At 34.2% G+C, this 14,474-nt stretch overlaps 1 protein-coding gene across 1 annotated transcript in view; it reads left to right on the top strand.

The window, feature by feature from the left end:
- The window catches only part of SYNE1 (spectrin repeat containing nuclear envelope protein 1), a 428,272-nt gene that overhangs the window by 104,487 nt on the left and 309,311 nt on the right, over nt 1–14,474 (top strand). The window contains exons 8-12 of the mRNA XM_034991032.1: nt 1,473–1,669; nt 4,560–4,669; nt 8,152–8,202; nt 11,192–11,299; nt 14,313–14,450. Of these exons, the coding sequence (XP_034846923.1) occupies nt 1,473–1,669; nt 4,560–4,669; nt 8,152–8,202; nt 11,192–11,299; nt 14,313–14,450 (604 nt within the window). The remainder of the gene's footprint in view (nt 1–1,472; nt 1,670–4,559; nt 4,670–8,151; nt 8,203–11,191; nt 11,300–14,312; nt 14,451–14,474) is intronic.

The raw sequence follows: 14,474 nt of genomic DNA, 5'->3' as shown, positions 1-14,474 counted from the left end.
AGGTGTCTGTGAATACAAAAACATTTTCAAATGAGGAAATGTGAGCAAAAGGAAAATGTAAGTGGAAAGGTAAGATGAAGCCGGGGTAAATGTGCGAATTGAGGAGTTAACAAGAGCACACTGAACTGTTCCACCTGTGTGGGTATTTGCCCGTGTGTCAGGCATTGGCTGAAAATATTACATGCATACTACCAGAAACAGAAACTCTGAAAGAACTAAGAGGAGATACAGGATTACTTTATAATTACTGGCATCTTACAAAATTGTTTTGAAAATATGTATTTATGAAGCCAGTGATGAGATCCAATGATGCTATTTTCAGCACTGGGCAATTTATGCAAGCTGAATGTACATTGGTAGAAAAGGATTTAAAGTGACTCTTAAGTTTGCAGAGATAAAATTTAAGGGCACTTACCAACTTTGTATATTAATCAGTGTATCAGTCAAATATACCTTATGGTTCATGGAAATCTTGAGAATATAATAAAAAAGAGAATTGAGTGATATTACCTCTGCTTCATTTAGAAAGAACTATAATGAGACTAATTTCTTTAAAAGGAGACTACCAAGATATTCATCCATTGAATGTCACCTAATTGATCACCTTCAAAGGCTCTACACTTAACCAAGGGATGTTGTTCAAAGACATCGTTGCAACTTCCTTTTAGAGCTGCCATTATATATAGTTGATAAGTTACATGTCAAAAAAAATTCATTGTGAGCTTGTATCACTTTTATTTTCAACAACAAACTATTACTGCCAACTTGAGTGAATTCTTAATTATCGTAACTGGCTTTGAGTTAATTCTGTCCTCCACAAAAGAACAAAGATTTGCCACCAAGGGCATTGCTCTCAAGGCAATTCCAAAAACAAGAGTTTAAAAAACAATTTGATCAAATAGTTTGATCAGTGGGGTAAATGGAAACTTGTCGGAACTTATGTGGTGTGTAGGCTCCTGTGTGACTGATTTAGAGATATGATCACATCCATTTGCATTTGTTCATTCCAAAGCATTTGATATAATTCAGCCATATTATCTTAGTATGTTAATACCTCTGCACGTACAACACACCGTTGTTTATCATTGTCATTGGAAATGTGCTAGATACTTCTTCAAAAATATACACTGATGAATTACTATCAATTTTGGTGTTTTTATAATTTTCTCTTTTTATTTTGCCAGATATGTTTTCTCTATATTAATTTCCTTTAAAAATGTGCTTTACATTGAATATCTCAATTACTGAAAAGTCTAATATAGAAGATTCTTAAGTATGGAACCAAAACTTCTCCCGCTTATCTTGTTACCCTCTAAAAATTTTATTTTGCCTAATTTTTTCAAGCAGCTAACTGCTATAACTGCACATGAGTCATTGCTGAGGACTGGATTTTGCATTAGTCCTTGAGGACAGTGCATGTTATCTATTCAGAATGTGACATTATTTTATTTTATTTTTTTTATCACATTAAGGCAGACGGGAATAGAAGTAAAAGACTTTGGGCGGAGCTGGAGAAGTGGAGTCGCCTTCCATTCCATCATCCATGCCATTCGACCAGAACTAGTGGACTTGGAGAGAGTGAAAGGGAGACCTAACCGGGAAAACCTGGAGGAGGCTTTCACTATTGCTGAAACAGAACTAGGAATCCCAAGACTACTGGATCCTGAAGGTAAATGGAGTAATTGTTGGTTCTTGCACAATACTTCAAATCAGTAAGTTTCTATGTCTTAAAGGCAGAGATTACAGATGATTTCCGAAACATTATCAGAGGCCAGAAAACTTTAGAAAAACAGGAAGAAAGAGTACCTTCCTGCACTGATTTTCTTTTGGAAAAATATTCACTAGATATGGGAGCAAAATATAGTTCTGTTGCTCCAAACAGCACTTTGACGTGGGTGGTGTCAGCCAAGAGTAGTAACTCCATATAGTAAGGGTGGAATGACAGCTTTAGAAGTGTGCATATTAAGGGGAGGAGGAATGTCCAGGATGAAAGAATTATTCTGTTTATATAACAAAGAATCGGAAGAAGTAAGAGATCATTAATAATCGGAGATCATATCTTTAAAATGTCAGTCACTAGAAACTTAGCAATGTTGATAACCATCCAGTGTTCCAGTATCAGTTGGGAAAACCACACAAATGGTCGACTACTGTTTTTCATTAAAGTTGTCTGGCACCTTTTTGGTAAGGCTGTGAATTTTAAGACATTATAGAAGTGGATTAAGCTCTTTCAATCCTGCAAAAGATAATTTTGATGCCTTTAATAAACTTTAGTAAACTGAATAAATTGTTTGTTATATTGACATAAAAGGATTAAAAGTGAATTTTCCAGGGGCGTCTGGGTAGCTCAATTGGCTAAGCATCTGACACTTGATTTTGGCTCAGGTCTTGATCTCAGGATCCTGGGATTGAGCCCTGCTTCCAGCTTTGCACTCAGCGGGGAGTCTGCTTCTTTCCCTCTCCCTCCTCCTCTGCCCCTCCGCCTTCTCTCTCTCTCTCAAATAAATAAATCTTTTTTAAAAAGTGAATATTCCAAATGTCACAGCAGTTTCTTATTTGGGTTGGCAGTTATGGATATTTCTATTAATGAATGCAAAAGAGTAAATAGAGGGGTGCCTGGGTGACTCAGTTGGTTAAGCGTCCAATTCTTGATTTCAGCTCAGGTCATGATCCCAGGGTCATGAGATCAAGCTCCACGTCAGGCTCCATGCTATGTGTGGAACCTGGTTAAGATTCTCTCTCTCTTCCTTTCCCTCTGCCCCTCCCCCTGCAATAAAAAAAAAAAAAGCAAAGTAAATACAATGAAAGCAAGTTCTTTTTAAAGATGAAATTTCAGAATGAGCATGTCTAACTCTAAAACAGTGTTTAAATGGAGACACTTGTGCCTCCAGGAGTAAGTTACAGATACCTACAAGTCCCTGGTTGGCTTTCCTGAGATGAGAGCAGAATGGAGATCTCTTGCCACTTTAGGATCCTGCTGGGGGTCCCCACAGATTCACCAGGATAGCCAAGGGCTTTCCACCTTATTTCTGTGTACACACACATACACACACACACACAAGTCAATAATGTTCAGCTCAAGGAGAAAGCCACACACACATCCCAGCCCTCAATTTTTTTTAGAGTAGGACAGCAAGAGAGTATAAATGATTCTTTCATATCCACTAGACTAGAGAAGCTTAGTGTTCCCTTTGATGATAGAACTGAGGTTGCCCAGATGCAAGGCTAGCCCAGATATAAGGTGATATTTTGTTTTCCTAGTATGAACTCCCCCCTCAAAAAGTTACTGATCTTAAACTTTTTTAATTAAAAAAATTAAAAATATAAAAATAAATAAATTTTAAAAAAGAAATTTTAAAAAAGTTATTTAGCAAACCAGGATGTATAAACTTTTAGGAATACAGATTAAATAGATCAATATGTATTACAACAATTAGTTTATGATTTAGTTACACATATATTTAAATGCTGTATTACTGTATTAAATTATGTTAAATGTTTTTTTCCACTTTCACATCTCATGAAAGTTTTACTTGTTCTTCACGTGCATCTTCCACATCAGTGATCTTGTCATTTCTACAATCACCTTTGAGTCATCCAGTGCATTCCAGAATACATGATCACTGTTTCCTTTGAAGTCTTTTGAACTGTAGCACTTTTTCAATCCTGCATTGATAGTCTGTAGAAATTATATCTCAAATCACAAGGCACATTACAAAATATTAGGGCAGTTTATATTTTGGTTTCCATGGCTTTTGTTTGTTTTGTTAGATATCTGTAAACTCCAAATGTAATCACATTTTCATTGCCTTTAAAAGGGATAGTTAAAAGGTGATTTAAAACATTCAACTCTTTGTATGTTGCAGTCTTACCCCTTATATTTCTATAATGATTAAATTTGTATAAACATCTTTGCTTGATTTTTATTGGTTTTATTAGTAAGCATCTATACACTTAAAAATATCTTTTCAGGCTCTGTGTTTTCCTCAGAGTACTTGACTGTTCAAAGTGTAGTAATTTAGAGAGAATCATGCACAAGGGAGAGGCTATCCAAGGAATTGAACATAAGGCATCTCCCTCTTTTCTAAAATAAAACTTGTGGGGCAAGAGGGAACTTACCTATATTTGTCCAGATACAGTATACAAGCTCTATGGGCACGTCATTCTGTGCCACACCTGTAAGCATTTTTTACTACCCGCTCACCCCAGTTCTGAAATTTACATAGTATTTATGTTTTATTAACAACAAAGAATGTCTGAATAACCATAAAGTGTCTCAGATTTCTGGTGAATTACTGTTGATATTATTTAAATGAAACATGTATTACTTTCCTAAAGGTTCGTAGTTAAAATGTGTCGTCTTTCTGCGTCGTAACATTCCCATCATGTATCATCCAAACTAAATTGGTTTGCCCTCCCTCACCATCTTGAAATATTAATTCTATTCTTTTGCATTGAGGACAGTGTCTTTTGGTATATTAGCTAGATTTCAAAGTTTGTGTTATTAAAATATAAAGAAGGCTAATTAAACTGTTCATATTTGGTTTTGGTTGTTCCAGATGTTGATGTGGATAAACCAGATGAGAAGTCTGTTATGACCTATGTAGCCCAGTTTCTGAACCATTACCCTGACATCCACAATACAGGCACTGATGGGCAAGAGAATGATGTAAGTATTTTTTTCTTCAAGCACTGATAGCTCACTTAGTGGTAGTGACTTAGATGTTTAAGCATGGTGCTTTCTAAAAATTAAATTTGAATGCTTTATTTTATTTTATTTTATTTTATTTTATTTTATTTTATTTTATTTTTGGAATGCATTTCAAAAAGGGAGCAACTGAGTAAAGAATAGGTATCACCAACTGGGGAGGAGATTACAGGGAAAGATTTTTCTGATGTGTATGTTGGATATGTGAGAGAAAGCATTATTAATGATAAAGGCTGGACATATAACACTGATGAATTAAAACTGAGGAAAGATAGACATGTTGGGAGATTCATTTAGTAATTTGAGGATTGAAGTAATTTCATATTCATCATGTCATTTGTGCCTTTAGAGCTTGAGTCCCCATATTCTGTTCAATCTGAGAAAATCTATTTTTGACTTTCAGATTTATTATATAAGGCACTACTCACAACAAACATATGGAAGTAAGGCAAACTTGTAAAAGCCCTGATATTCACTGTGATTAGGTTTTTTTCAGCCTCTCAATAGTTTAAATAACATTTATGTTTTTCATACTGCCCCGTGACATATGTTCATTGTCACAAAAGAGAAAAAGTGAAAAAAAGGAAAAAGAAAATGATCTGTACTTGATCTTTTAGAGAGACCCTATCCTAGAAAAAAATTAATATGTTGGTGTATGTTTCCAACATTTGTCTATATGTATGTAGACACATATAATATTTTAACAAAAACAGAATTATAGTACACATACAATTTCATCTTTTTTTTTTCTGTTAACATAAAAACATTCCTATACCATTCTTTCCAGGACATCATATAGATATACAATAATTTATCCAGTCTTAATTGTTGAAAATTTCTGAATTTTTGCCATTATAAAAAGTGCTTCTATGAACAATTCTGTAATAAAACATTGTTTTATGATTCTTTCTTCAAATTGGAATTTCTAGGCTAAAGTGCATATAGATTTTTAATGCTTTTTGAAAATTTTTTTTAATTTTCCTGTAGAAAGTTTGTCCCATTTTACACTCCAGCCAGCACACCAGAATGCCTATTTTCCCAGACTTTAATTTTTTTTAAGATTTTATTTATTTATTTATTTATTTATTTGACATAGAGAGACATGGCAAGAGAGGGAACACAAGCAGGGGCAGTGGCAGAGGGAGAAGCAGGCTTCCCGTTGAGCAGAGAGCCCAATGTGGGGCTCGATCCCAGGACCCTGAGATCATGACCTGACCAAAGACAGACACTTAAGACTGAGCCACCCAGGCGCCCCTATTTTCCCAGACTTTAACAATGGATATTACCATTCTTCTAATTTTTTTAAGTATTATTATTATTTTTTAATTATAAAGTAGATTTACTACTGAATTTAAAATTAATTATAAGGCAAAATGAGAGAGAGAGAGAGAGAAATAAATGGAATTTTCAAGATGTGTTAAAAAACCATCTGACTTCATTGGTCAGGTCTCAACTAGAGTTTTCAAAGCAGTTTGAGAGTATAATGAAGAGAAACAAGAAAAACAACAAAAAACTTGGTATGGTTTCCAAACAGATTTAGAAACAGGTCTAAAAAAGGAAAAGGCCACGGGCTCATAACCCCAGATTTTCAAATAGGTGAAGGTATTGCACTAATAGAAATCTGTGACTTCATAAAAAAGTAAGCAAAACAATGGTAACTGGTGTTTCCTAGGTTGCTTGGATGAAGTTAATTTGGCATTTGATAGAACTATGTTCGTTTTTTTTAAAACTATCATTTCAGGAAAGCTGTTTTGTTCCTTGACAGGATTCAGGAGCAAATGTTGATCACCAGAGTAACTTACCCATAGTTAGCAAAGTAAATGTTTCTAAGAAGCACTGCAGGAGACAAAACCAGACTTTCTGTACAAATCCTAGCATAGACAGATGCATGTGCTTCAGTGTCATTCAGGGTTTTCTGGGTTTTGAGAATATAATTGGATGTAGATGTTGCTGTGTGAATAAGAAACTCTCTTAGAAAGCATATTAGACTTACCCCATACAGCTTAGAGAAAGTCAGCTTTCATCTGATTTTCATATCAAAAGTCCTTCTGTTACCCAATTGGATTTATTTCTGATCAAGTTTCTGAGTTTGTACTGTTTTAATTTCTCTGACATTAATCGTCTCCCCAGATGAGTAAACTCTTGTGATTGGCAGTGTCTGAGAAACAAAAGAAGGTGCTTTTGTTAATACTCATGAGCAAGAATCGAATGCCAAAACTCCTCAAGATTTGAAAGACACACATTCCTGACATAAGCTTGTTAATAGGCTTTACTACAGAGGCTTTATTATTAAGAGATTAATTAATTTCATTATCTAGAAAATAAATTCTGATTTTTTTTAAAAAGTTCCCTCTATCCCTTCCTGAAAAGAGAGTACATATGATTTCTTCAGGGTTATTTTAAAAATTAATTTTGAGGAAAATATATTATAAGCTGGTATTTGTAATGGAGGGCATATGCATCTAAAATACCCCTTTTTAGTGTGGCATTTGTAATGGAGGGCATATGCATCTAAAATGAATATTTTCAATAAGAAAAAGGAATTTTATGTATTTTATATATTTTTCATTTGCTTAGTGCAGCTATATGGCCACCTAATTTTATCTGGTGAAACTTTAAGACTTTATAGATTATACACATTAGGGCTATTGATGCCATCACCTCAAAATACTTAGTATTTGTCTAATCAAGTCTTAGGAAATAGTTCCTTTAATTCACTTTTAAAAAGCTTGGCATCACCGTGTCTCCCAGGCTTCCATTTTTCGGTGAATTTGAATGCTGTATCCTCTTTATGAGTTTATTTAAATTAGATACTTTATAGATAGGATTTTTAAATCTGATTTTCTCATTGGAAATAGACATTGCTATGCTTTCTTACTCCAACCAATAAAGCTGATCAAGTTTTTCCCTAAAGGTGTTCTTGAATAATTAGCACTCAATCATAAATAAATAAAATACGCCTATTAGTTCATCTCTGTGAGCTATTAAACTTTCAGTTGTTTGTTCACTCATTCCTTCTCCCATTGCAACAACTACTACGGACTGCTTTGAGAAGCACAGCGCCATCTTAATTGGTATAGGGGTACAGAGATGCATCTTATGAGTGTATTTAAGAGAAAAGAAATGAATGAATATACCTCTTCTCTACATAGTTCACCATTTAAAATGGTTAATATTTCAAGCTATAAATATTTGTAAAATGTAAATATTGCCAAAAATTAAAACAAAACATCACATGCTAGAATACTACATTGCTTTATTGGATTTGAACATTTTGATGCCTTCAAAAGTTATGAAAATCTCTTAAAGTAACTATGCCCATAAAATTATCATCTATTTATTTATGGACAGATGCCTCTCCATTGTTTTTTTTCTTGTTTCCTGTGTAAGTTTTGTCCCTGATTTATATTATTTTTCTATATATTATCTTTTCATATTGTTAGGAAATACTTCCAGGTTTTCCATCTTTTGCAAATTCTATCCAAAATTTTAAGGTAAGATTTAAATAATCTTGAATCAGTGACCTCTTTCAAACATCCTACGTTCCATAGCTTATAGCCATTCCTTTGCATGTATATGTCTTTATATACACATTTCTTTTAATGCATTAATTTTGTTATTTCCTTTTCCTTCCTAATAGAATAAATAACATGTAAGTGTTATTGAATATTAGTTATAGTCTAAGCCACTCACATGGACTAATCTTTAATTATAAGATAGCATCAATTAATTTCTTTTTAATAACACTTAATAGCACTAATAAAAGGAAAAATATAACTATGGTTTCTTTGTATGTGACATGAGAAATAAACAAAGCTAAAGATTTATTTTTATATGTTAACATATTAAGCAGGAAATTATTATTTGAAAAAAGCTAAGTATTCATTTAGCTAGTCTCCTGAGTTTTATCACATCTCTTCTGCTCAGTATTTGGTCATATAGTTTATTTAGTAAAGTTCACGACATGGTAAGTGCTCAGATATACTTGTGGAATTAATGATTATGAGTTCTTTCCCAATTTCAGGTTGTCCCATACTTTTTCTGTCTTTCTTTATGTTCCATCTAGGCTTGAGGTTAAGGATCTATCAACAAAGTAGACTTCATGCCAACACTGTAATAACAATTAGAAGTAACTAATTTTATATCAAATATTAAATTAATTTTTATTTCATGCTCCATGAATCATGAGTTGATGTACACATAAACCTACTACAGAACATATAAAGATGCCTGTGTGTATGTTTGATTGAAATAGAGAGAAAGAAAAAGTCATGAGAATACTGGCCATTTAACTGCCTGGAATTTAGGTGGTGTTTTATAGGCAAATAAACCCCCAGGTCTTTGAATGCATATAAAAGTTAACAGTTGAAGAAAAACCACTAGACTAAATGGGCTCCAGGAATCTAAATATTGTTTGGACAATATCTCCTCTTAAAAGGAGAATGTTGAGTGTGTAAATAGCTACATGCTTCTTACCTTATTGCAATTTGCCTGACACTGCCCCACCAATAGAAAAGTCATTTACTAGATGAACTCTAATGAGGTTATTTTAAGAACATAATTCTTTCTCTCAGATGACTTTGTGAAATAATTTCAACTGGTGAGAAGCAGGTCCTTGGAGGCTCATAGTGAGGTCCTATGCTCACTTCGATGATCTTCCCCCCACTTAGTAGTCACATTGGCTTCTGATACCTTGGAGATAAACCAAGAGCACTTAGTTCTTCTGAGCTCGTAAGAATGTGCCATTGGTGCTTTTATGGGCATGATGGTCAACCAATAAACCATGTGCCTTGGTCACGTTTATCTGTTCATTCAGAGGAGCCATCTTAGGAAAGGCTAAAGCTTTGGAGTTTCGGACTCCTGTTCCATTTCTTTCTCTACTTACCTATATTACCAATCATTTATTCTACCATTATATATTGAGTGAGACTGGGTGCCAGACACTGTGTTAGGCTAGAGAAAAATAAGAGACATAAGGTGCTTGTACTATGGGTGGAAGGGAAGAGACAATTAAGTGGACAATACAAAATAGTGCTTTTTCAGCGAATATTTGAGCTCAGGTTGTTACAGGATCAGAGAAGTGTTCTCAAAATGTGGTCCCTAGACCAGCAACGTTAGATTCACCTGGAAGCTTCTTAGAAATACAAATTCTCGTCTGCTACCCTAGACATCCTGAGCCAAGGAAGACTGAAGGTGGTGCCCAGCAATTTGTTTTCAGAAGCCCTCCAGGTGATTCTAACGCACACTCCTGTGTGAGAACCACTGGCACAGAAGAGGGACCACCAACGAGACTTCTGGGTCAGAAAAAGCCTTCTAGAGAGGTTGTGTCTGAGCTGGTTTCTGAAGAAGGTGTTATCCAGGGGAAGATGTTCTCAGGCAGGATAGGATTGCTTTTGCAAGAGTGGAAAGAAGGAGAAGGCATGTATCGTGACAGCCTCGATGCTAGGTGTGCTGCACAGGTCATCCTGAATTTTCCCCCAAACTGGGGAAGTGGTGTGTGAGGTCGACTCAGATGAAGGCACAGCAGTAGAGAGGAGGGGAAAAAAAAAAATGTGTCCAAAGTCACAGAGCTGATACTTGTCAGAACCAGAATTTGGAACCAGTCTTGCCCGCCTCCATGGCCAGCACTCTGTCTCCTCTGCCACTTAACTTGTCATCAGTCACTTCATCTGTGTCACAGGGCTGTGGTCAAGTGAGATGCTGTAGCCGGAAGCTATTTGTAAGTGCCAAGAACCATGTTAAATGTGTTTTTGGTTACTTTGACGTTCTTAACAGATAAGAAATCTTGTGAAAAATTAAGATATTTTTCACTAAATCAATGCTAGAATGGCTTGTTATTATTTGTGGAAACAATGATATAAATCTTTTTTTTTCATGTTTGATAATGTGAGTGGTACCTGGATGCATTCATTCAGGAAATATTTTGGTAAATATTTATAGGTGCTGTGTTACCAGGGTCTAGTAATACCATATTGAACAAAATATTTTCTGTCATCGTGGAGCTTATAATACTGAATAGCATTTTTAAATAATACTAGCCCACAGTGTTACTGTGACTGTAACTCCTTGGATTCAGTCAAAATTTTTCTCATCCAAAATGGTCCTCTGGGGTACAAATGACCTTGGGTTAAGAAGCACCCCCCGGCCTATGTTTTCAGTCCTATTCCAGCCATTGTTCTTTCTGAGTACTTTTGTATTTAGGATATTTCCTCTTGAGCACATTTTCTTAATTAAATTACTGTTTCTTGAGAAAAAAAATGGAGGTAGGTCATTTCAGTATTTAGCAAGATAATTAAGCTATTTTTCTAGAATTAACTTTTCTCTTACTCTCCAAAAGAGGTGAGGGAGAGGAGAGAGAGAAGTTTTTCAGAGACAATTGGAACTTATTAAATATTCAGTGCATTCTAGAATCAACCAGTTATTAATCAGCAATTAAGTCAATGCATAGTTACTAATAAAATTGTAATATCTTCTGGTTTCTAGAGAGAAGACAGGCTAATTTTGAAGGAAACAAAAGTTTGGATAGAACAATTTGAAAGAGATTTGACAAGGGCACAGATGACAGGATCAAATTTGCAAGATAAATATCAGGTAATGTATGAAAAAAGATTTCAGTTTCTTAAAATCCTTTTTATGAGTAATAGTAATATATGTCATTGAATCTATGTTTATCTTTCAAATGATATTAATGAGAAAAATCTTTAAAGAAATAATATGTGTTATCTTAAGTTTGCATGTAATTTAATAATTGTATTTCTGTGTAAATAGGTAGTTTTAAAAAATTCAAGACATTTATATATTGTAATATGATTGCCATTATAGAGATAATTAGCACCTCTATCACATTGCATAAGTATTTCTTTTTTATGGTTGGGATGATTAAATTCTAGTCTTTTAGCAAGTTTGATGAATATAATACAATATTATTATCTATATTCACTCTAGGACTCATTTACTTCTCGTTGCAAGTTCGTACACTTAAATAACATCTTTCATATCTCCCCGCCTTCACCTCCCATCCCTTGGTAACCACCATTTTCTTTGTTTTTATGAATTTGGCTTTTTTCACATAAAAGTGGTGTCATATAGTATTTGTCTTTTTCTGTCTGCCTTATCTCACTTAGCATAATGTCCTCAAGGTCCATCTGTGTTGTCACAAATAGCAGGATGTCCTTCTTTATCACTATATTTATAGATCTCTCTATCACATCTCCTTTATCATTCATCCATTAATGGGCACTTAGGTTGTTTCCATATCTTGGCTATTGTGAACAATGCTGCAGTCAACAAGGGAGTGCAGATATCTCCTCAGTATCTTGTTTATTTCCTTTGGGTATATATACCGAGAGGTGGAATTAGTAGTTTTCAATTGTGTGTGTCCATCCTGTATGTTGAGCTCCGAGGCTTCATGACTTATCTGGAACTCAGAGTCTTATAGATGACCCCAAGGACAAACATCTAGTCATTCTTTTTCTACAGCTCATGATCTTATAGTTGTCACATAACAAAAAATTCCACTAAAAAATGACTTCAGTGCCAAAGAGAAAACTACTATAGAATAAGCCACATCTAACAAAGGCTTGCGACATGACTATTTGGAGTGGGCTCATTAATGGGATCAGTTTCTATTGCGACCTGTCCGGTTCGACACTGTTGTTCTCAAATTGAGGTCACCAAGGTTGTTTCTGCTAGTTCCCCCAGTTTCCTTATCCTGCTGTTACTTGGATTTCGGCTTTCAATTTTCACTTCTCAGACATAAAATCTTATAACAGGTTTTCCCATTAAATTGTGATTTATTATATGCAGCATTGACGTTTTCCTCCTATTTAAAATAGCATTGCATTTTAGTGGCCAAACTATAATATGTCCTGGTCTACATTATAATTTAGTCAGTTTTGCTACATAAAAGGGGGCAATGATAGGACACTCAACATGGCAGATGATAAAGGATTTATCTGTTGGCATTAGTGTGTGGATTTTATGTAACAATATCTATAAAGTGTGCCTGAATTTAGATGAATGGTGCCATCAATATTATATTTGTTGAACATGTTATATGTTATTTGCTTTGAAACTCAATGTAATATTTTTTTTCTCAAAAATATAATTTTCTGGATGAGCTTCATTAAAAAAAAATGATTAAGCCAGTAAATTGAGAATAGAAATACAAGAACAGAGTGAATATACTTATTAGACCATTGGTGAGTTTTAGTTTGGGCATAAATTATAAAAAAATCAAGTCCAAATTATGAAGTTACCTGTTGTACAAATGTTATTGTATAAAGGGAAGACAAAGGATTAGAAAAGTATGAAACACAAACACTCCTTTCAGGCCAAAGATAATCAGCTGTCTCTTAAAAAAAATTTAGGGACCATCTGAAATCTGAACATAGGAAACATTTTCCTCATCTGTGTGTTTCTTACATAATCAGCATTTTCTGTTTCTACCTATCAGTCAATAGTTCATTTTTCTGTTTTTTTTTTTTTCATGCATAGAATTCTATGGAACAAAATTGAAGGTCAAATTTATGTTTTGGTATTTTTAAATTACGTTAAGTTAGAGGCAATGGAAGATAAAAGTTGTGGTAAAATATTTACTCACCATCTCCCCCCAGTGGTCTTCATGTGAACTTACATGTTTGTTTGACAAATTCTTTCAGATGTGTTTGTAGGGACATTCTCGTGTTCTTTAACGTAATTGCACATTTTAGTGGTATTTTCAATTCAATTTGGACTTGGAGTCTTATTTTAGGATGTGTTAATTTAATATAAAATGTAGAACTTTAATTAAAATCACTAATTTTTAAGGTTAGTATTAGACTTAGGGTTAAGTCTACATATTACAAATTTATGTTAGAACATACAATGATAAAAGAAATGATACAATAATTAATATTTTAATGCCATAAAGTTAAAGCAAAGTATTATATAATTGAGGTCCCTTAAGTAAACCTCTTTACCCGACTTACTTAAACACAAATTTAGATATCTTTAAATCAGTATTATTTAGATATATATAATTTCTAACCTAAATTATCTAGTATTTTGAAGTAAAGCAACTATTTTGATGATTAGCATAGGTTTGTATTAGTATTGACTATATATTTCTTGAGAGCATGGACTGGGACATAGATTATTTAACTAGAAATGAGAAATCTTAGGTTTTAGTCCTGCCTCTACTACTTGTTCTTGCCAAGTTACCTCTGGGCTTCCTATTGTAATAAAAATAGGTCACATCGATGTTGTAGGGTTATGGAGAAAGCCAGAGGAATGAAGTGTAGAGAGCAGTTAGCAAGGGACCAAGCTCATCATCAGGGCTTGAAGAACGGTAGTTGCTTTCAGTATCATGGGACTGTCATCATTATTACCAACAACATATATTGAGCGTTTTCCCAATATAAAGGATTGTTATTTAGGAAATGTGGTTTCCTTTGCGTTTGCTGGGTTTTTTCTTGTTTTTTGGTTTTTTTAGATTTTTTTTTTTATTTTTATTTATTCATGAGAGACAGAGAGAGAGGCAGAGGGAGAAGCAGGCTACCACCCAGGCGCCCGCGTTTGCTGTTTTTGACTCATTTCCATGTTGTTGCTCTTTTTCCTTTTTTAGTCATTCAAGCACTTCAGAGTTCAATATGAAATAAAAAGGAAACAGATTGAACATTTAATACAACCAGTACATAGAAACGGTAAACTGTCACTTGACCAAGCGTTGGTAAAACAATCCTGGGACAGAGTGTCCTCCAGGGTAAGTTCTCCCATGATTAATTTC

This window comes from Mirounga leonina, unplaced genomic scaffold, assembly GCF_011800145.1.
Source record: "Mirounga leonina isolate KUSES-001 unplaced genomic scaffold, KU_Mleo_1.0 Mir_53, whole genome shotgun sequence".
Lineage (NCBI taxonomy): Eukaryota > Metazoa > Chordata > Mammalia > Carnivora > Phocidae > Mirounga > Mirounga leonina.
Note: the sequence above shows the minus strand (reverse complement) of the source record. Positions and strands in the feature narration are given on the sequence as shown.